Below are 22,353 nucleotides of genomic sequence, written 5' to 3'. Positions count from 1 at the left end.
ATCCATATGATCGACCACATCAAATGTATTTGCCTCAGCTTAAAGACTAGGCGAAGTCTAGGGATTCTGTTGGTTTAATGTCCACCCCGTTCCTTAACAGACTCCCTAGCGGAGCTGACACAACTGGTCTCTGAGATGCTGCTGGAGTCACCTAGGCTTTTGGTCCTGGGCGACCTCAACATCCCCCTCGAGGCCCCTCCTCAACATGCGCAGGATTTGCAAGGGCCTCTCTGCTGCTGCTGCTTATTCCACTGGTGGCCTTTGCGGGAAAGGAAGGTATGCGCTGGGGATTCAGCAGTCTCCCCTTTCTTCCCTTCTTTCTTCCTTTGAGGAGACTCCAGGCGAGCCCAAGGTGCAGAGCTGGACTCAGGAGGAAAAGGCAGGAAAGGAAGGCTCTGCTTTGGAAATAAAGCTCTCTCTGTGTATCTTCTATGTTTGTGTTTGTGTGTATTTGCCTCTGCTGTTCTTATGGCTGGGAATGGAACAGAAAACTGAGGAGGGAATAAAGGGTCAGTTTAGCACAAATTCACAACTTCTGTGCATTTAAGAGTCCAGTGTGTTGAAATAGTAAAGAACTTTATTGAGAACACAGAGTCAAAAATTCAGTGGTTAAGCCAGAACTGCCCATTCCAAGCAAACAATACATTAAAACCCCAAACACCGAAAACTGCTCCCTCTTCCAAGCCTAGCTCCCCCCTGCAATTCCTACAGTCTCTGCCCCACAGGTAACAAGGGCCCTTTGCCATCCCTAGAAACTAGCCCTTTCTGTTAATACCAGCCTCCGACTTTCTTCAGCCAACATCCCACACAATGCAAAAGCTATCATTCCCATAAATATTCTAGACAGCTGCAACAAATCCCAGCCCCTCATCTAGCTAACCTATACCATGACCCACAATCCCCAGCCAAATAGACAACCCATAGCAACTATCTATACTATTAGCAAATAAAACCTAAACTTAACAAAATACAACTTTAAAACAAACAGACATATGGACAGAGAAACCTTACAAACAAAATCACAAGGGCCTTTTCTTAGCACCGTTGGATTGAAAATATTTTATATTCCTTACTGACAAAAATAATGTTAGTTTACTGCTGAGATTTGTGTGGCTTCGCTCCTGTGTGGACTCTCTGATGTGTCACTAGGCTTGACCTCTGAGAAAAACATTTCCCACAGTGCTGGCATTTGTATGGCTTCTCTCCTGTGTGGACTCTCTGATGTGTCACTAGGTTTGACTTCGAAGTAAAACATTTCTCACAATGCTGGCATTTGTATGGCTTCTCTCCTGTGTGGACTCTCTGATGTGTCACTAGGTGTGACTTCAAAGAAAAACATTTCCCACAACGCTGGCATTTGTATGGCTTCTCTCCTGTGTGGACTCTCTGATGTGTCACTAGGTGTGACTTCAAAGAAAAACATTTCCCACAACGCTGGCATTTGTATGGCTTCTCTCCTGTGTGGACTCTCTGATGTGTCACTAGGTCTGACTTCTGAGAAAGACATTTCCCACAATGCTGGCATTTGTATGGCTTCTCTCCTGTGTGGCCTCTCTGATGTATCACTAGGTGTGACTTCATAGAAAAACATTTCCCACAATGCTGGCATTTGTATGGCTTCTCTCCTGTGTGAACTCTCTGATGTGTCACTAGGACTGACTTCTGAGAAAAACATTTCCCACAATGCTGGCATTTGTATGGCTTCTCTCCTGTGTGGACTCTCTGATGTGTCACTAGGTCTGACTTCTGAGAAAGACATTTCCCACAATGCTGGCATTTGTATGGCTTCTCTCCTGTGTGGCCTCTCTGATGTATCACTAGGTGTGACTTCATAGAAAAACATTTCCCACAATGCTGGCATTTGTATGGCTTCTCTCCTGTGTGGACTCTCTGATGTGTCACTAGGACTGACTTCTGAGAAAAACATTTCCCACAATGCTGGCATTTGTATGGCTTCTCTCCTGTGTGGACTCTCTGATGTGTCACTAGGTCTGACTTCGAGGAAAAACATTTACCACAACGCTGGCATTTGTATGGCTTCTCTCCTGTGTGGACTCTCTGATGTGTCACTAGGTGTGACTTCGAGGAAAAACATTTACCACAACGCTGGCATTTGTATGGCTTCTCTCCTGTGTGGACTCTCTGATGTATCACTAGGTGTGACCTCCGAGGAAAACATTTACCACAACGCTGGCATTTGTATGGCTTCTCTCCGGTGTGGACTCTCTGATGTTTCACTAGGTCTGACTTCTGAGAAAAACATTTCCCACAATGCTGGCATTTGTATGGCTTCTCTCCTGTATGGACCCTTCGATGCATGACAAGGATTGACTTGTAAGCAAAATGTCTCCCACAATGCTGGCATTTATGTGACTTCTTTCTTGTGTGGATTCTCTCATGACTCAAATATTTTTCTGTAAAGAAGCACAGTGACAGATAAGACTGAAAATCAGCATTAAGAGAGGAGGGTGTTACCCATGATTTAGCCCTCATTAACCCCTCCTTATTAGAGATTAAATTAAGAGAGTTTCTGTTAGTAACCCAAGGATGACCGTACTACTTATGCCCCTAAATCCATGGAACAATTGTATCCTTATTTATAGGAGTTAACAAAGAAGAGATTGGAGGGGGACTTAAGGGAATCACTGGAAGCAGATAGTCAGAAAAAGAAATGTTGCAAAAATATTCTATTAATCATGTGGAGAAATAGTTTGATTGTCAAGTGGCATCATATCCTGTGAGACTGCCATAAAGTCCTGAGTCAGAGACCAAGGCATGATGGAAGGTAACTGCAGAGGTCCCTTCATGCTGTGTGGCACCAGGAGATGACTCACAACCAATACAGTATACAGCTCACATGTGGATTGGTGTGGATTAGAGTTGTGTGTACAAGGGATGGTGAAGTTGATGGAAGTCGGAGAGGAGAGCTTGCAAATAATTGTATTATTAGGAGCAGGTAACTGTTAAAGTTGCCAGATATTGTGCATCTGCGATTATTTGTAGCAGATTTTTTCTGGAACAGATGTAGAAACACCCATGTAATATCTTGAAATAATTATGACCAAGAGTCAGGCTATTACATTTTTATACAACTTCCATTTTGGAATTAATAGGATTGTATACGGTGTTTTCTGCACTATATCCATTTGACTGTTCTGTTTTATATGAATCATTTTAGAAGTTTGAAGTTAATGAGTGGGTTGCCACTATAAACACTATAAACACGCCATGTGCAGCTTGTATTCTGCTTGAAATGTTATATAACTCAGCTTGGGAGATACTCGATTAGGATACAACTTTCTAAGCAACCGTGCCAAAGCTACTATTTTAAGTCTATATTTCTCAAAGTTATTTGGGACAATTTTTACCTGCCAGGTTTAGGATTTCATTTTATGGATTGATGTTTACCCTTATTGCTACAATGCAAATTACTTCTTGTGATGCTTTGTGTGTTTTTCAAGCTAGGCGATCCTGGCTTTGCTCCTGCCTTCCCCTCCTGGATCCCAGAGGCCTGATCCCCTTCCTTTTCTCCCTCCGCTCTCCAACCCTGCCTCTTGCCCATCTGCACTGCTTTACCATTTGACCTTCAGCATCTCTTCCCTGCCTTTCTGTTTTTCACATTGCCTCCATCTCTCTATCACAGACACACCCACAGAGTGTGATGCACAGAAGGGACACTTTGAGGCTCATTTCTTGAGAAAGGCAAGACAATCATTATACAACTAATGCATTAGGAAAGGCAGAACAAGGAGTCTGGGATCTGGTTTCTGATATTAATGAGGGTCAAGTGTGAGGGATGAGCCTTAAAACAACCTTAAGGCATCTCTAAGACAGGTATGAACTACTGTTGGGAAGTGGGGTGGTCACATTGGACCCCAGGGGATCTCAGGGGAAACCCCAAATTGTGTTGCCTACAAATATGGTATAATGTTTTGCCCCTCAATATCCCACAGCATCCCTTTGTGGAAGTGGAGGCCATTTTGCCACTGTTGGGCCCTCTCTGATCCATTGAAGGGCCAAGGGAGGCCTTTTTTCCCATGAAGCCTCTCCAGAGCCTCATAAGGCTGGAAGAGGGGCCACAAAAGCCAGGAAACCTGCTCAGGAAAGGGCTGAGGACCATTTAGGGGCAAAAAGCATTAATCTCCATGGCTCCTTACCACAAAATTCCAGAATTGGCAGTTTAGGATTGGATATTGAGAATCCTTACAAAGCGGAGAACAATAGTGCCTCACTAAAACTAGAAATTCCAAGATTCCACAGGAAGTTGTTATGACAAATTACGTGTGAAAGGAAACTAGGAATGGTAGTAGAGCACAAGTTGAACATGTGTCAACAGTGTGATGCAGCAGCTAAAAAGGCCAATGTGATCCTAGGCTGTATCAATAGGAGTATAGTGTCAAGATCAAGGGAAGTAATAGTTCCACTCTATTCTGTTTTGGTCAGGGCTCACTTGCAATGATCCTGTGTCCAGTTCTGGGCACCACAATTCAAACAGATGTTGAGAAGCTGGAGCATTTCCAGAGGAAGGAAACCAAAATGGTGAATGGTCTGGAAACTATGCTCTCTGAGGAATGACTTAGGGAGCTCGGTATGTTTAGCTTGGAGAAGAGAAGGTTAAGAGTGGATATGACAGCCCTGTTCAAGTATTTGAAGAGATACTGAGTATGGAGCAAGCTTGCTTTCTGCTGGTCTAGAACAAAGGACACAGAACAATGGATGCAAGTGTTAGGAAAGATCGCATCAGGGGAATTTAATTAGCTCAAATTTACAAGAGGCGTGTCCTAACAACGCACGCAGCAGATTGGATCCCTATGTGTATACCAGAGGTCATATAGTCCAACCACAAGAAACAGAGACTGCAATGTCAATGAGTTGCAATTAAAATATAAACATTTATTAAAGCCACACAACCAAAAAGGGATCACACACGCACACGCACATTCAATGCTAAAGCAAGGGAGGGGAAGAGTTGGGGGTAAAGGAGAAAGGATAGAGGCACCGTTGAAATATTTACCTTAGGAGTCTTCTCCAAGCGACAGATGTGAGGGATGTTGGTAAGTGAACACGGCAGCGGGGAACAGAAAGCAAGCGGCAACCGCGATGGCTAGGAGCTAAGTTCCAGCGGGCTAAGCTAACAAGAGGCCCGAAAGAGACAGTGGGCTTTGGCTTGCCCAAGTGATTTCAGCAGGGCACAGTGCCCAAGAGAGCTCCGGAGCGATTGCTCGACAGAGTTGAGGTTTGGAACTGTAGCTCACAAAGCCCAAAGGAGGGCTGGAATCTGGGTCTTATTTATACTGCGAAACGTATCCTCAAGCTATAACTACCTGCGGAACAAAGGTCTTCATGGCTATCTATTGACTAAGACTAAAGTTAAACAATGGATACACAAAAGGGTCTGCCACTTCTTTGGGAGAAGACTACTATGTAGATGGCTGGGTACTTAATACCATCAATAGGTATTTGTCAATATATCCTTTGTCCTCATTCATGTTGCCTGCGACAATGACAACTCCCAGAACTGGTTTTAAAGGTTTAAATCTACCTTTCTTCTTTAGCCATGGCCTGCTAGGCTTGTCTGGCTACGTGGTCAGCTCGCTTTTGGGATAATGGCGGCTGTGATGGGGTCAGTCAGGGGTCATGATTTTTGATTGCTTGGTACCCAAAATTTATATAAATCCAAACTCGATCACACAAGCCACAGGAAAAAAGGTTCCACCAAAATATTAGGAGGAACTTCCTGACAATAAGAGCTATTCAACAGTGGAATATACTCCATCAGAGCATGGTGGCATCGCATTATGGTTATTATTATTATTATTATTATTATTATTATTATTAATTTCAAATTAATGGACATGGAACAATGGAAGCAAGCCACAGGGACAAGAGATTCCACTTAAGCTTTAGGAGGAACTTCCTGATAGTAAGAGCTCTTCAAAAGTGGAATATACTCCCTCAGAGTTTGGTGGAGTCTCTTTCCTTGGAGGTCTTTAAACAGAGGCTGGATGGCCATCTCTTGGGGGTGCTTTGAATGTCTATTCCTGCATGGCAGAATATTGAACCAGATGGTCCTTGTGGTCTATTACAACTCTTTGATTTTATCATTCTAAAGTGGAATCTGACAGTGAATTATGAAAGGGCCCTCAGGGTTCACAGGAAGGGCAATGGATTCAGGTTCCTTACCCACAGAGGCCACATTCTCATAATTCTCCATCATCACAGAACTGTACATAAGTTTCTGCTTTTTCGTCAACAGTTTCCATTCCTCTTCAGTGAAATATACCGCCACATCCGCAAAGGTCACCTGCAACATAAAATAGCCCTGATCCAGAGAGTGACTAAACAAAAGGGGAGGAAAGCACATGGTGCATTGCAAATATTATTTCATCACTTCAGAATTCAGTCCAGGAAATAAACTTTAAATTCTGCAAGAAAGCAAAAAGCTACAGCCTTTGAGATCCAGTTTGTCTCGAATCCTTTCAATATAATATACAATATGATAAACAATATAATTTCGGCCATTTCTGGAATATTATTGATTGATTAACATACTGGCTATTCCAACATGTATATTAGTTTTCATTTAGCCATATTTCACCTAATTTCAGAGGCAAATTTCATTTTTAATAAACAGTTCTGGGGAGTACTCTGGGCTTCAGGGCCACTGGGCCCACCCTCAATTTAAGTCCAGAGATATTCTTCCATATCATCCAGCATTTCACAGATGGGGAAAGCAACACACATGTGGACAAGCAACACCAGAAGTGGGTCAAGATGGCCAAAGTTGTTAATGATAAAGATCACACAAGCGAGAAAGGGTACAGCATTTTGCTTTTGGCTCAGACTCCTGGCAAGGGCAAGACCCAGCCCCCTTCTCTCCTCCCCTCTCCCCTCTTTTGCATTGATGGGCTGTAGACTCTTTTGAACCTGTAATGCACTTTGCAGCAACTGAACTGACCTGAGGAGAAAGGAAGAAATGGGAGGAAGAGAGTGAAATAGGACATTTCCTAAGCCCCTGAAAAAATGAGGAGACAGAGGATTAACCAGGACTCTCTCTGCCAAACTGGGACAGTATCTTCTTCGCTTGCTTTCATGATCCAGCACAGACACAGATAAAACGAATAGTCAGGATGGCAACTTACCAAAGAGCTGTTAACCCTCGGCAGCCTCTTTCTGTTGGAGCCCAGCTCCGTCTGCTTGGCCTTTGTGTTGGCCATCAGGTGGGCAGGGGGATCCTGGTGGCCCTGCACTTTGGTCACTTCCAGCAAACAATGTCCCAACACTGTGTACAAGGGGATTATGATGAAGTTCCTGAGAAAAGAGACCAGGGTAAGGCTTGCAAGAAAGCCTGCAGCAGTCAAAGACACAGAGAAGAGCATCCTGCTGATGACATATGCAGGTAACATATGCCTCCTTTGGGCCGATGTAGAGGTGAGCATCCCCTTCCTCCCTCTGCACCAAACAAAACCCCCTGGACCTAGCACAGACTCACTGCAGCTCCCCTACACAACACTTACTCCATGCCTTGTGAGAGTAGCTGGGGATCAGGGGATGGGGGATTGGAAAGGGTCCTGACTATGTCCTCATAGCTGGATGTGAAATGAGTGCATTATCTGCTGAAACCTGCAGAGGTCCACAATGCCCTCAGAGGAAGATTTCTTCATTTTGCTTCTGACTACAGAAACACAGCTGGATGCTTCTCTAATACCTCACACCAACACTCTCACCAGGCATGGAATGGCCATGCGGGATGCCTTCCACAACTGTATGGTAGGATCTGGGTCACTGAATGGCCAATTGCAGTCTGATTCCACTCGGAGCAACACTGGAGCATAAAGGGTTGTGCTGGGTCAGGCTGTCTGGCCTGGTGGTTCCTCATTCTCCCAGTGGCCAAACCAGTAGAACTCTCTATGCTCCAGTGTTTCTCTGGGTGGAATGAGTCTACAAATGGCCCTTCTCCAGGGAGGCCCCCAGTCAAGAAGGGCAGGAAAGGCGCTCTCTCTTCTCAGGCTGCTCCCCTTCCATGGGATCCAGCCCTTCTCCCAGGATCAGGGGGCACCAGAGGATTGAGCTGATGGAAAGGGAGCACCCAATTCCCATGGCAGCCTTCTGCATGCAGAGAAATCACAATTCTGAGAGTGTCTCTGCCAGTGTGGAGAGTGCCCATTTTCCACACTGTTGCCTGTCCATCTTGTCTTGGGAATATCCTGTTCCAGCCACATGCAGGCCTAAATCCTAGCCTGTATCCTATGCCTAGTCCTGATCAGAGTAGAATCACTGAATCAGTTGGATTTATCTATATATTGACTCACCAGTCACTTATGGATTCAGTGGGTCTACTCTCTAGAGTTAACCAACAGGATTCAGGACTCCTCAGATTTTTAAATTCAGGAATGCAAATTTTTCATGCTATGTCATCATCACTGATGAGAATTTGACTTCTCTTTCACACAGAGGAGGAGGAGGAGGACCTGCTTTATGTCCCAGGTGAAGAAGCTCTAGCTCTTGGGCTGGATGAGACATGAATTACCTTACAGATCTAATCCATGCCCTCCCATCATCATGGCCCCCTCCCCATTTAAACACTGGTCAAAATAGTTACTTTATTTTTTGCAGATGAGACTATTTTTCTAAGCTTAACTGCTGTGTTTCCTATGTCAGTCATAGCAGGAGCATGAAGTATGAACCTCTTCCCTCTTCTTGCTAAAGCCACATAGAAATTGAGGCATATACATTTGTGTGCATTGTTTCTGAATGGATCTATTGTTAAAATCACAATTTCTTCATTTTTCCTTGAATATTTTTTAAAAAGATGCAAACTGCTGAATATGTTGCACTTGATATAACAAATATCTATAAATGTATAGGTTTATGACTTGAATACTGCACCCTGGATTATGCTCATTTGGGGTAAGTGAAGACGTATATAAATTCATTTTATAAACCCAGTGAAACTAATATCTCACAAAGTTCTAGTAAACAACACATACACACACAGTTCCCATAAAAAGGACTCACTGTGTGTCTGAGGTCTGGAAATCTCCCTTCCACCTTCTGGGAAGACAATGCTGTTAGAGAGCGAATTTGGGGCTTTATGCCTGCAAAGCATGGGCTCACTCTCTCAGCTGCAACATTTCCATACAATTCTGGACTGAAACATTTAAACAAAGGTCATCTTTCAGCTCCAGGAATAAAAGCCTACCTTCAGTACAAAGACACTGACTTCTTCAGCCCCAGAAAGGCCTCCTCTGCAGTCCTTTATGGCCGGAGCTTTCCTGGGTCAGAGGCCGTCTCTTCAGCCGTAGAGAAGGGTTGCTCTGAGTGCGAAGGAGGAGGAGGTCCACAGGGCTGAGGGAGGGAAGGCAATGGGGAAAGGTCAGTGCCAATGGCCATGGAGGGCAGAAGGTGACAATGCCTAGGAAACTCCTCTGAGTCCCAGCCATTCTAGGAATGAGTGGCAGGAGTGAGTCCAGGGGGCTGAGGGGGTCTCCTTTCCCAAAGGGGGAGGCAAGGACCAGTGGACCCTCCCCAGCTAGGGCCCAAAGGGAGGGTCTCTTTCCCCACCTCTCTCTCCCAGTCCCCAAAGCCCAGCCCCTCCACTGGTCCTGCCTCCCTTCCTCAGACCCCCACAGGCCCCTTCCTTCCTTCCTTCCTTCCTTCCTTCCTTCCTTCCTTCCTTCCTTCCCCCCAAAATGGAGGGTCAGAGGCACAAAGGGACACACAGCCCTCTTTTTGGCCCAAGGAACCTGGCCTCCTTCTCGCTCTGGAGCCTCAGAGAGAGAAAGAGGAACCTCTGTTCTGTTGGGGCGTGTGGAAAGACGCACTGTGTCCACCACAACCACCTGCAGAGTTGAACCACTTCGACAGGACGCCAGGGAGAAGGAATCTGTGGAGATGTCTGCAAAGGTATTCTGGTCAAGAAGGACATATTCCTTCACCACTGCATACGGACATGAGCTCCAGGCTTGAGAAATAACTACAGAACAAGCCTTCACTCTTCATGAGGACTTTAATCTTCGTTTGCAATATTTACAAAATATATATACATAGTGTATTGGACAACTGTCTCTAATACACACTATTTACACCAACCAACAATAATAACACAACCTGTGACGCAGCCACAGTAATACCATCCACAGAGAGGCAGTTGCTCTCACACACCAATTGTCTCACTCTGTCTCTCAGTGACAGTTAGGAAGGACAGTTGACAGTTGCATCAACATTGTGATGATGCACTGTTCGAATGCTGACACATATAACTGCCACTAGAGCTGTATATAACTTGCACAACAGCTCCACCTAGTGGCCACATCCATGTCATTTCCTGACATGTTCAACTGAGGCTTCAGAGAATGTTCCGGAACATTATTCCCCAAAGTCACAAGCAGCACAAAATGTCCACCAGAACACAAAATGGCTGACAGAAGCGAAAAAGGCCACCAGGACACAAAATGGCTCCCTCTGCCTCAGTGCTTGGCAGTTGGCAGCCTTCAGGGAACCCAAAATGGAGGATGAAAGGGCCCTAAAGTCGGAAGGGACCCCAAACAGGATTTGCAAACTTAACAACACCTAAACATTTTCCTGATGCTATTGAAAGGAGGAATCTGATCCCCTCCTTAATTACAATCAATAGTGAAAGATATTAATATTGATATTAAGAGTGCCCATTGTCCACAACCCAGCTCATGCCTTGACCGCTCAGGGAGGCCAGTCCAGCTGCAGGTGGCCCTCCGTCCGTCCGTCCTCCTTTCCTTCTGCATTCCTCCTCTTTTCCCCAGCATCAGCCCCTTTCCCAAGAAGGCTGCATCCGCACTTAGAAATAAGACACTTTGACACCGCTTTAACTGCTCGGTGCTATGGAATCCTGGGATTTTACCTTTGGGACATTAGCCTTCTCCGCCAGAGAGCTCTCATGCCACAACAAACTACAAATCCCAGGATTCCATAGGATGGAACCAGGAAAGTTAAAGCAGTTTCGAAACAGATGATTTCTGCAGTGCAGATACAGCCTAAGTTGGTTGTAAAAGAATAGAGGCACCCAAGTCAAATTTTTATCCTGTAAAAAATGGTTTTGCTTTTTTAAAATATAAGCAGTTTGTTTTTCTGTCTAATCCTTATTCTTCTTGTTGTTGTTTGTTTCTCTTTTTGTTTGTTTCATTCTTGGTAATATGAGTTATTCTGGTCTGTCTCCTTCCTTCTTGCCTCAAAATCTATTAATAAGGAAACTAGGGAGGCTTTTAAAACCTCCCAAAGGAGCCACTTTTGGCCTTTTTCGGGGGAGAAGCCTCCTCTTAGAAGCCAAAGCCGCATGTTTGTGAAGAAGAATAATAACACTTATATTAAAAGTATCCTCCCCATTTCTGATCCCTTTTAAAACCCATGTTCCCCAGAAGGAGCAGAGCTGTGTAATAAGAAAACCCTCTCAGAAAAGACACACACATCCTTCCTTTTGGCCCAAGGAGCCTGGCCTCCTTCTCTCTCTGGAGCCTCAGGAGAGAAAGAGAGCTCTCTGTTCAACTGAGGCCTCAGAGAAGGTTCTGGAACATTATTCCCCACAGTCACAAGCTGCACAAAATGGCCACCTCTGTCTCAGCACTTGGCAGTTGGCAGTTTGAGGCCTTCAGGGGACACAAAACAGAGGATGAAAGGGCCCCAAATTCGAAAGGGACCCCAAACAGGATTTCCAAATTTAAGAACACCTAAACATTTTCCTGATGCTACTGAAAGGAGGAACCTGATCCCCTCCTTAATTACAATCAATAATGAAGGCTATTAATATTAATATTAAGAGTGCCCATCATCCACAACCCACCTCAGGTCTTGACCACTCAGGGAGGCCAGTCCAGCTGCAGGTGGCCCTCAGTCCGTCCGTCCGTCCGTCCTTCTTTCCTTCTGCATTCCTCCTCTTTTCCCCAGCACCATCCCCTTTCCCAAGAAGGCTGCATCTGCACTATAGAAATGAGGCACTTTGGCACCGCTTTAACCGCTCAGTGTTATGGAATCCTGGGATTTTACCTTTGGACACTTAGCCTTCTCTGCCAGAGAGCTCTCATGCCACAACAAACTACAAATCCCAGGATTCCATAGGATGGAAACAGGAGAGTTAAAGAAGTTTTGAACTGGATTATTTATGTAGTGCAGATACAGCCTGAGTCAGTTGTAAAAGCATCCAAGTCAAATCTTATCCTGTTAAAATGGTTTTCCTTTTTTAAAATATATGAAGTTCGCTTTTATGTCTAATCCTTATTCTTCTTGTTGTTGTTTGTTTGTATGTTTGTTTGTTTCATTCTTGGTAATATGAGTTATTCTGGTCTGTCTCCTTCCCTCTTTCCTGAAAATCTATTAATAAGGAAACTGGAGAGACTTTTAAAACCTCCCAAAGGAGCCACTTTTGGCATTGTTTGGGGACTAGCCTCCTCTTAGAAGCCAAAGCCCAATGTTTGTGAAGAAGAAGAATAAGGCTTGTATTTCAACTATCCTCCCCATTTCTGATCCCTTTGAAAACCCATGTTCTCCAGAAGGAGCAGAGCTGTGTATTAAGAAAACCCTCTTTGAAAAGAGACACAAAAGAGACACAAAGAGACACACTTCCTTCCTTTTGGCCCAAGAAGCCTAGCATCCTTCTGACACTGGAGCCCCAGGAGAGAAAGAGAAGCCTCTGTTCAACTGAGGCCTCAGAGAAGGTTCTGGAACAACATTCCTCACAGTCACAAGCAGCACAAAATGGCTGCCAGAATACAAAATGGCCACTGGGACACAAAATGGCTGCCTCTGCCTGAGCACTTGGCATTTGGCAGTTTGAGGCCTTCCGGGAGAGAGAGAGACTGAGGGAAGAGGGGAAGGAGGTCCTGGAGGGAGGGGGCCTTGGGAGATATAGGGCCTTCCTGAGATATTCGGTGTTCGCTTCCTAACAAAGGGGTTTCTGGCCTCATAAAGGATTTGGGGCAAACTGGATCTGAAAGGCAGTAATAGCCTTTTCTCTTTCCAATGAGATTTAAAGTGTATTTCCTGGACTCGATCTCCCAGCATCCACATGGCCAGAAAGAGGAGGGGCCCTGCCCTGCAGTAAGGCCCCTCCAAACTAGGACTACACCTCCCACGTCTTCTTTCTTTCTTTCTTTCTTTCTTTCTTTCTTTCTCCCTAGCTGCCCTGTGTTAGTGGTGTTACTCCTCTTGTTGTCATTGTGTGCCTCCAAGTTGTTTCTGACTTATGGCAACCCTAAAGGACGCCCTTCGCAGGGTTTTCTTGCCAAGATTTGTCCAGAAGTGTTTTTGCAAGTGCCTCCCTCTGAGGCTGAGAGAGTGTGACTTCTTGCCTAAGGTCACTCAGTGGGTTTCCGTGGCCAAGAGGGCATTCGAACCTTGGTCTCCAGGGTCATAATCCAATGCTCCAGCCACTAAACCACGCTGGCTCTTTCTTGAGGTTTTGTGGTTTTTTGTGGTGTGGCTCCAAGTCATTGTCTACTTCTGGGGAACCTCTCCTGGGGTTTTCTTGGCAAGAGTTGTTCAGAGGAGGTTTGCCATTGCCTTCCCTGAGGCAGAGAGAGTGTGACTTCTTGCCCAAGGGACCCAGCTGGTTTCATGGAGGAGTGGGGCACTGGACCCTGGCCTCCAGAGTTGTAACCCAACACTTAAACCACTGCACCACACTGCCTCCCATTCCCATGTACAACCTGTGAAATAAGTGCAGACTTTTTTCTGCTCTTCATGTGTGTCTTCAAGTTGTTTCCAACTTATGGCAACCCTAAGGCAACCTTATCATGGGGTTTCCTTGGCAGGTTTCTTCAGAGAGGGGTCGCCATTGCCATCCTCTGAGACTGAGAGAGTGTGACTTGCCAAGGGTCCAAAACACATTGCAGCAATAATCCAATCTGAGACCGCTTTAGTGCTAGGGAATTCTGGGAAATGTAGTTTTGTGAGACATTGAGCCTTCTCTGTCAGAGGGCTCTGGTACCACAATAAATTCCAGTTTCCAGGATTCCCTAGCACTGGGCCAGGGCAGTTAAAGCGTTCTCAAACTGGACTATTGCTGCTGTGTGTTTTGGACCTTTCTTGGCCGCAAACTGTCCATAGCCTGCAATGCATCTCCTAATTCTGTTGGCAGTCCCTCCCTCCCAACACTTTCTCATTTCCCCCCAAAACCAGCACAAAGCTGGCAGATGGAAAGAGGTTTTAAAGCAGCATTTAAATCTGCAATATTTGTTTTTAAAAGACTAAATGTCCCAAATGCTATTATGAGTTTTGTAGCTATTATTACAGAAAGACGTAGAGTGCAAACTCCTCAAGTACCTTTATTTTCTGGAGTGAGATGGGCTTTTCCAACTGACTCACTGTGATGATCTCCGGTGGTCCAAGCAGCCAAACTGCGGCCCTGTAGTAATAATAATAATAATAATAATAATAATAATAATAATGTTTTTATACCCCTCTCTTCAGCCAAAAAGCTATCAGAGTGGCTTTCAAATTGTTAATTAGGCATTTAGTCATTATGGCTCTTAGCCCAGAAGACCCTTAACTTCCTTAAATCACGCTGCCATCATCCAGTGAATTATACATGGGTTTCCCTTAATCTACACTGGGACCGGTTAAGGAACCTTATTTCTACTTCTTTACTGATCTTTCCAAGCATCAACCGAGCCAAAACACGTGTAAAAGGAGCGTTGAGTAGTAGATACTCCAAGGAGATATTTACTATAAATAACAAAATATAACTAAAATATAAGTCATGCAAGATATTAAGAATCTTGCAGGTTACAATATTTGTAAGTATATAATATTCAATTCATACAAGCTATTAAAATAATAAAGAGACCTAAGCATCCAATTCTGAGACTAACTTCCAAGATCCGCTCTTTAACTCTCTCTCTCTCGATCTCCAACCGACACAATTCCCCCAACTGTCTCTTGGTCTCTCTGGCCTTATATCTCCTTCTCACGGAAGCTTCCAGAAGAACCTTCATCTTGCTCTCTGATTGGTCAAGAGAGCCTTCCGTAGCAGTGATGTCATTCAGTGTGGGATGTGGGAGGGACTGGGACTCCAGCCAATCAGGGCCAGGGATGGTGGGAGGGACTGGAGTTCCAGCCAATGGCAGCCCTCAGAGTGTCCTCGGGAGGATTTATTTTGATCCTAAAAGAGCATTGAACCCATGGCTTTGAGACAGGGCTGGTCCTCCATTTTGATGCAGTGAGGCTCCTGGTTTGGAGCCATCATGAAAGGATGCCATTCCTAATGACTGAATATGTGGTCTTCCTATTTTCATTGCCAGGGAAGGGAAGAGGGCCCTGGAGTGTTCTCTGCCTTTTGTGGTAAAAGAACTAGACCAAACAGACTGGAAATCAAATACATAAATAATAAAACTTGGATGATTGGGAGAGGCTGCCATAGACTTATATCAGTTTAGTGAAGCAGATTGTCAGGACCTTCATGGAAAACTTCTCATGTGCTAAAAAAGTCTCCCATCACACAAGAAATCTAGATGACCAGGAACAAAGATTGCAGCCTTGTCTTTTCCCTCTCACCCCTTTCTTGAAGATCCAGGGAGCAAGGAAAAGAGAAGGGAGGATATCCCAATATTGATATCCTGAAGGGATCAAATCATATTTGGGATTCACCCTGTGCTTCCCTCCTTAATCGCTCTCTGGATGAGGGCTATTTTCTATTGCAGATCACCTTTTCAGATGCCGCAGTGTTTTCTTCACAGAAGAGGAAAGGCCATGCTTCAGTCTGAAGCAGAAATGTTTCATAGGATTTGGAACCCATTAAGCCCTATGAGGAAGGACTTAGGGGACTAGGGATGTTTAGCATGGAGAAGAGAAGGTTAAGGGGTGATATGACAGCCCTGTTTAAATATTTGATGTCATATTGAGGATGGAGCAAGATTGTTTTCTGCTGCTCCAGGGACTATGGATGCAAAGTGCAGGAAAAGAGATTCCAGCTCAACATTAGGAGGAACCTCCTGACAGAAAGGGCTGTTTGACGGTGGAACAAACTCCCTCTGAGATTTTGGTGGAGTCTCCTTCCTTGGAGGTCTTGAAGCAGAGGCTGGATGGCCATCTGTCAGGGATGCCTTGATTGGGAGTTCCTGCATGGCAGAATGGGGTTGGACTGGATGGCCCTTGGGGTCTCTTCCAACTCTATGATTCTTTGATTCTATTATTTATATTCAAGGTGGAGAAACTCTGGCCCCTGGGCTGGATAAGACCTGTATTTCTTCAATGGCCTGATCAATGGCCTCCCCTCATTTCACCCCCTTCCCCATTTAGACATTGGTGAAAATAATCATTTTCTGCATGGCAGAATGGGGTTGGACTGGATGGCCCTTGGGGTCTCTTCCAACTCTGAGTTGTAATTCATTTTGGTTGCATCTACACTGCAGAAATAGTCCACCTTTAACTGCCATGGCTCTCAGTGATGTGGGATTCTGGGATTTGTAGTTGTGTGACTGTAAGAGGCCTTCCAGGGGGAAGAATCACTGTGTGCTTAATAGACTATAGCAGTGTTTCCTAAACTTGTTCCCAGGATTACAGCTCCCCCGTTTACTGACCAGTAAAGTCCAAACCACTTGGAAGACCAGAGTTTGCGAAACACAGGTCACTATAGCAAAGCCTTAGACTGCATAGATCATGAAAGGCTATGGAAAGCCCTTAAAGGCATGGGAGTGCCAACACATCTGATAGTCCTGATGAGGAATCTGTACTCAGGACAAGAGGCTACTGTCAGAACAGAACATGGAGAAACAGAATAGTTCTCAATTGGAAAAAGGCTGCATCTTATCACCCCAACTGTTCAATTTACATGCAGAAAATAAATGAAGAGCTGGTTTGAAGAGGAGGGAAGATAAAAGGAAGAACATCAGCAATCTTAAGATACATGGACGATACAATACTACTATAGGAAAACACCTTGGACTTGGGACAATTACTAAGGAAGGTCAAGGAAGAAATGGCAAAGGCGGGCTTGTTACTGAACATAAAGAAAACAAAAATAATGACTAGGGAAGATGTACATAAATCCAACCTAAATAATGAGGAAATTAAAAGGTTTCTTGTATCTTTGAGCAAACATTGATCAGAATGGGAAACTGCAGTCAAGAAATCGAAAGAAGACTATGAATGGGAAGAGTAGCCATGAAGGGACTGGGCAAGGTCCTAAAGTCTAAAGATATACAACTAAGCACTAATGTCCAGTCCATTGTGTCCCCTGTTGCCATGTACGGCTGTGAGAGCTGGGCAGTAATGAAAGTGGATAAGAAGAACATAAATTAATTTGAGATGTGGTGCTGGAGAAGAGGCTGAGGATACCGCAGACAGTCAAAAAGACAAACAAATGGGTCCGAGAACAGACCAAGCCTGAAATCTCCCCGGAAGCCAAAATGACTAAACTGAGTCTGTTGTATTTTGGCCACATCATGAGGAGGCATGAATAATTAAACAGGAAAGTAATGCTAGGAAAGGTAGAAGGGAGTAGAAAGAGAGGAAGGCCGCATGCCAAATGGCTAGACATAATTCGGGAGGTTACGGGGCTGAATCAAGGGAACCTGAGCAGAGCAATGGAGGATAGAGGGCTTTGGAGGTGGCTCATCCAAAGTGTTGCTGTGAGTCGGGGTTGAGTCGAATGTAGCTAATAACAACAAAGCAAGTAAAGACTTAAGGGTTTTATTTCAGCATCAGCTTCTGTGGGTTGTGATTCATTTCAGCTGCATCCGCACGGCAGAAGTCATCTCATCTGACACCACTTTAACTGCCCTGGCTAAATGCTATGAGATTCTGGGAATTATAGTTTTGTGAGTTTTGTGTTAGCTTTCTCTGTCAGAGAGCTCTGGTGCCACAACAAACTACAGTTCCCAGGATTCCATAGCATTGAGCCATGGTAGTCAAAGTGGTGCCAAACTGGATTATTTCTGCAGTGCAGATACAGCCTTTCTCAGATGCTTGGAGTACAGTATTGTAAGATCATATGCGCACACATACACACACACACACATATGCATATAGACATATGTGTACACACACAGACACACAATTAAATGATTGTGGATTGAGATCAGAATGAAAAAAAGATGGAGGCAATAGCTATTATAATACTATTATAGGTGATATATGTTTTTAAATTAAACATGTTGAATTTGTAAGATGCCTGAGTGGCTGCTAGGAAATGAAAAAGGTTGCACTGTAAGAGAGATTTATTTTGTAGGATCCAGTTAAGGATCCTATTGATTCCTTTGGGACACATCTGTGGTCCAAACCTATGGTTTATTTTCCTTCTCCAAGATTATTACACATAGAATTATAGGCCCCAAATGCATCATTAATGATTCCTTTTGAAGTTAATGAAATGGAAACATGCTGAACTATGGTTATATTATGGCCATTTTCCATTGTATTTTGTCTATCTTCAGTCCATGAGGAAGAGGCTTAGGGGTCCATGTTGGGTCTGATGAAAGTGATGCTCTCCTTAATGCCATCCATTGCCCTTTCACTCAAGGATTTCCAAGATATGTCTGTATGTGGGAAGACACAGCAGCTGCACAAGAGTTATGGGAATTCGCTTGTAGTGTAGGTGTATTTGGCCTAAAAACTCTAAAGGCACCAATGCCCATTTGATCTTAGAAGCTAAGCAGAGTCAGCCCTGGATAGTAATGGAGTGGGAGACTGCCAACCAAGGTCAGGTGCTGTAGGCTCTATTTCAGAGGAAGGAGTTAGCAAAACCATGGCTGAATCTTTCCTTGCCTGTGAAGACGCATGACATTCATGGGGTCACCATACATTGACAGGCGACTTGAAGATGGTGCACACACACGCTCACAGACATACCTATTTGTATGTAATTCATTGAAATTCGTCTTCTCCCCCAAATTCTATGCCAATTTAATACCTGCAAGATACATAGTCCTTCTACACTTTTTTCTTTTCTAGCACAATAAAATATGAAGCTGCTTTTTAGCTTTATGGAGTACAGTTGGCCCTCCACATTTGTGGCTTTGACTTTTGTGGATTTGATTATTTGAGGTTTCGATTGATATGTTCTCTCTAGGAATCTCTGGCACAACTCTGCCAGAAGTTGGCCATAGGTTTATTCCCTGCTGCTGGCTTTCTCTTTGCTGTTTTTCATCACTGTTTTGTTGAAGCCCTGTTGTACTGTGTTTTGTATTTTCACCAATTCTATTCCATGCAGAGAATTGTGGTCAGTAGGTGACAGCGAATGAATGACTGTGTTCGCAGAATAGTCATAAATGGTAGACAGAGTGATTTTCCACCCCATCCCCTGGTGCTTCCTTTTAAAGCATTTGGTGGGATGTGGCTGTTCGTGTGTCAGTCATCTGCTGGACATTGCCCTTGTCATCAGTGGTCACAAAGGATTTCCCTCTAAAGCTTGTGACATCTTCAGTACCCTATTTAAAAAAAAACCCTGTAACCTCTTTGTTTAAGCATTTTCTTACTGTCCATGTGGGTTAATCTCATGCTGAAAAAGGGGTGTCCCTTCTTCACCTCCAAATCATGTCTCTCCTGTATAGGTCCTGGTATTTGTTTTTACCATATTGCAAGAAAGGTGCTATAATGCACTGACAGCGTTCATGCTTTGCATGTAGGAAGTTCTGTGTTCAGTTTTTGTGTAGGATCTTATGCAGTAAGGAAGCTAAGAAAGATATATTCCTGTCCCTGAAAAGTCAGTCAGAGCTTTCCCCAATCTTCTAGATATTTTGAACAGTAACTTGTGTATATCATTCCACTTTAGGAACTGATAGGGATTTGTAGTCCAAAATGCCAGGAGAATATCACCCGAGGGAAGTCTGTTACTGATATAGCTGACCAGAGATCTCCATATGAGGCAGTATATAAAACACTTTTCCTTCTTCTTCTTCCTCACTTGGTGACACTGACCTGCTCCATGCGACAGTTTTCCTTATATCTTCTGTGTGCGACTGAGTATGTTTTTCAGCATTTGGGACTTAAAGCGCTATCTAATGTACATGCTGCCCTGGGATTATTTTAATGGGAAACCATGTTTTTTTGTGACATGAATACTATATGAGCCTTGAGCTCTCATACTCTGCCCTCCTCTTTTTGCTCGCTGGAGAAGGGGCTTGAAAGCATTTGCTTCCAATTCTTTTTTAATTGAATGAACAAAATAACTTTATTGAAGACCATCAGAAGTGATCAGCAATGCATTTAGGTCAGATCTGAGGCTTCCCGCCTCCCCATGATAGTATTAAGACTCAAACTAATTAGCTCCATCTACTCAATTTTAAAGAATCCTTTGGAGAAGCCACAGCGTTGCTTTTTATGGGTAAACTCTAGTTAAAACAAACCAAGATCTGATACCTTAGTTCATATTTGGTTGGTTTTCCTCAAGTTGCGTTTAGGGAAATCCCACTGTTCATGTTTGGATGTCACAGAGATCTGTTTAAGTCCATAGAAGGAATGACCCATCTCTTCTTCCAAGGTATGAAAAAGCAGGAGTGGAGATGGGAAACTGCGTGTGTGAGCATAAAGCTTTTGTTTTTCATATTGGAAAGGTCGTATCTCTTTATATAAACCAAGGTGTGCATTGACATCTAAAGGGAGGGCTTCCTCACAGTCCCACCATCCTCACAGACAGGGTTAGTAAGGATTCAGGAGAGAGCCTTATCCGTGGCTGATCCCAATAGATAGGACTTGGCTCCACAGAAAGTCCGGTTGGCTCCTTCCCTCCTGTCTTTCTTCTGGGAGATGGAGGCATTTCTATTTGGGCAGGCTTTGGAATTTTAATTATGGAGATGCAATGTGTGACATGGTATGCTCTCTCTCTGTAGACATATACTGTATATATATATATATATATATATATATATATATATAAATACGTTTTTGTTTTTAGTGTTTTAGTCATGTTTTCAATGCTGCCACTTAATTTCTTTATAGCTTTTGTAAATTAATGTTTTAGTTGACTATTTTAAAAATTATTGTAAGCCACCTTGTATCCCATTTTGGGAGAAAAGCAGGAATGTAAGTGCAATAAACATATTAAAGAAAGAAAATGTGGTTCGTTCATGTAATGGGGTTGAATTCTGTGTAAACTAGCTCACTCTCTGATCTACAAAAGTTATAATGTTTGATGTCATTATCCAGGATGTTACTTCTCATTACAGACGCCTGAAATCTCCCACGTTTGGGGGGGGGGGGGGCAGTGGGTATATTGGCCATTTTTTCAAATGGATGCAGACATGCACTTAATGACTTGTGTGTGTCTGAGGGAGGGATAAGTCTTAGAGTGTCCGGAATGTAGTTTTTTTTTTCTCATACAAAAGGAAAATATGGAGGGAGAGAAGAGAGAGAAAGAGAGAAAGTGAAGTGGGAGATTAATAGAGAGAAAAGCCGTGGGGATAGAAAGAAAAAAACCAGCGAGGAAGAAAAATTGTGAGAGAAACAGATCCTCACACACAAAGAAGCAAAACAGCAAAGGGATGAGGTGTGTGATGACATGTATGATGTGCCCATGAAACCACTGTGTGTTGTGATCAGTGGTGTGACACTGAAAGTCAGGCCTTTGCTTATATTTCCGAGTGATTGTTTGTATATGATGTGAAAAGGGCTGATGTGAAAGTGTAAAGGAAGGATTAATGCTGAACATAAAGAAAAGAAAAATAACAACCATGGAGAAGCTGCATGAATTCAACTTAGACTGTGAGGAAATCACAATAGTTAAAGAGTTCTTGTACCTTGGATCAAGCATTGATCAGAATGGAGACTGCAGTCAAGAAATCAGAGGAAGACTAGGAATGGGGAGGGCAGCGATGAAAGAACTAGACGAGATCCTAAAGAGAAACAACTGAGCACTAAAACTAGAACCATCCAAGTCATGGGATTCCTCATCATTTTATACACATGTGAGAACTGGACAGTTAAGAAAGCCAACAGGAAGAAAATCAACTCAATCGAGATGCGATGGTGGGGAAAAGTGCAAAGGATCCCATGGACAGCCAAAAAGCCAAACAAATGGGTTCTAAAGCAGATCAAGACAGAACTCTCTCTGGAAGCCAAGATGACTAAATCGAGGCTGTCGTACTTTGGACACATCACAAGAAGGCATGACTCATTAGGAAGGACAATGATGTTAGGAAAAATAGAAGGTAGAGAAAACCGCATGCCCAATGGGTAGAGTCAATAATCGGACCTGAATCTGCAGGACCTAAGCAGAGCAATGAAGGACAGGGGTGTTGGAGATGTCTCATCCACAGGGTCAGCATGAGCCAGGGGCCTCGGGACCAGTTCAAGGGCAGTTAACAACATGTATATGATGTGAAAATGACAGACTGGAGTCTGTAAACAGTACAATATAATCTGATTTCCTTATTCAGCTTCTTCAGAATA

The 22,353-nt window shown here is 43.8% G+C and overlaps 1 protein-coding gene across 1 annotated transcript in view; it reads right to left on the bottom strand.

Annotated features, from left to right (window-relative positions):
• Window positions 1-559: 559 nt before the first annotated feature.
• The window catches only part of LOC149275541 (uncharacterized), a 37,654-nt gene continuing 15,860 nt past the window's right edge, over window positions 560-22,353 (bottom strand). Inside the window, exon 4 of the mRNA XM_089504605.1 lies at window positions 560-2,164. Within this exon, the coding sequence (XP_089360731.1) occupies window positions 1,093-2,164 (1,072 nt within the window). The 3' untranslated portion in view covers window positions 560-1,092. The remainder of the gene's footprint in view (window positions 2,165-22,353) is intronic.

The sequence above is a fragment of the Sceloporus occidentalis genome, unplaced genomic scaffold, assembly GCF_023333645.1.
Source record: "Sceloporus occidentalis isolate IW3139 unplaced genomic scaffold, rSceOcc1.0.p SCAF_281, whole genome shotgun sequence".
Taxonomy (NCBI): Eukaryota; Metazoa; Chordata; class Lepidosauria; order Squamata; family Phrynosomatidae; genus Sceloporus; species Sceloporus occidentalis.
Note: the sequence above shows the minus strand (reverse complement) of the source record. Positions and strands in the feature narration are given on the sequence as shown.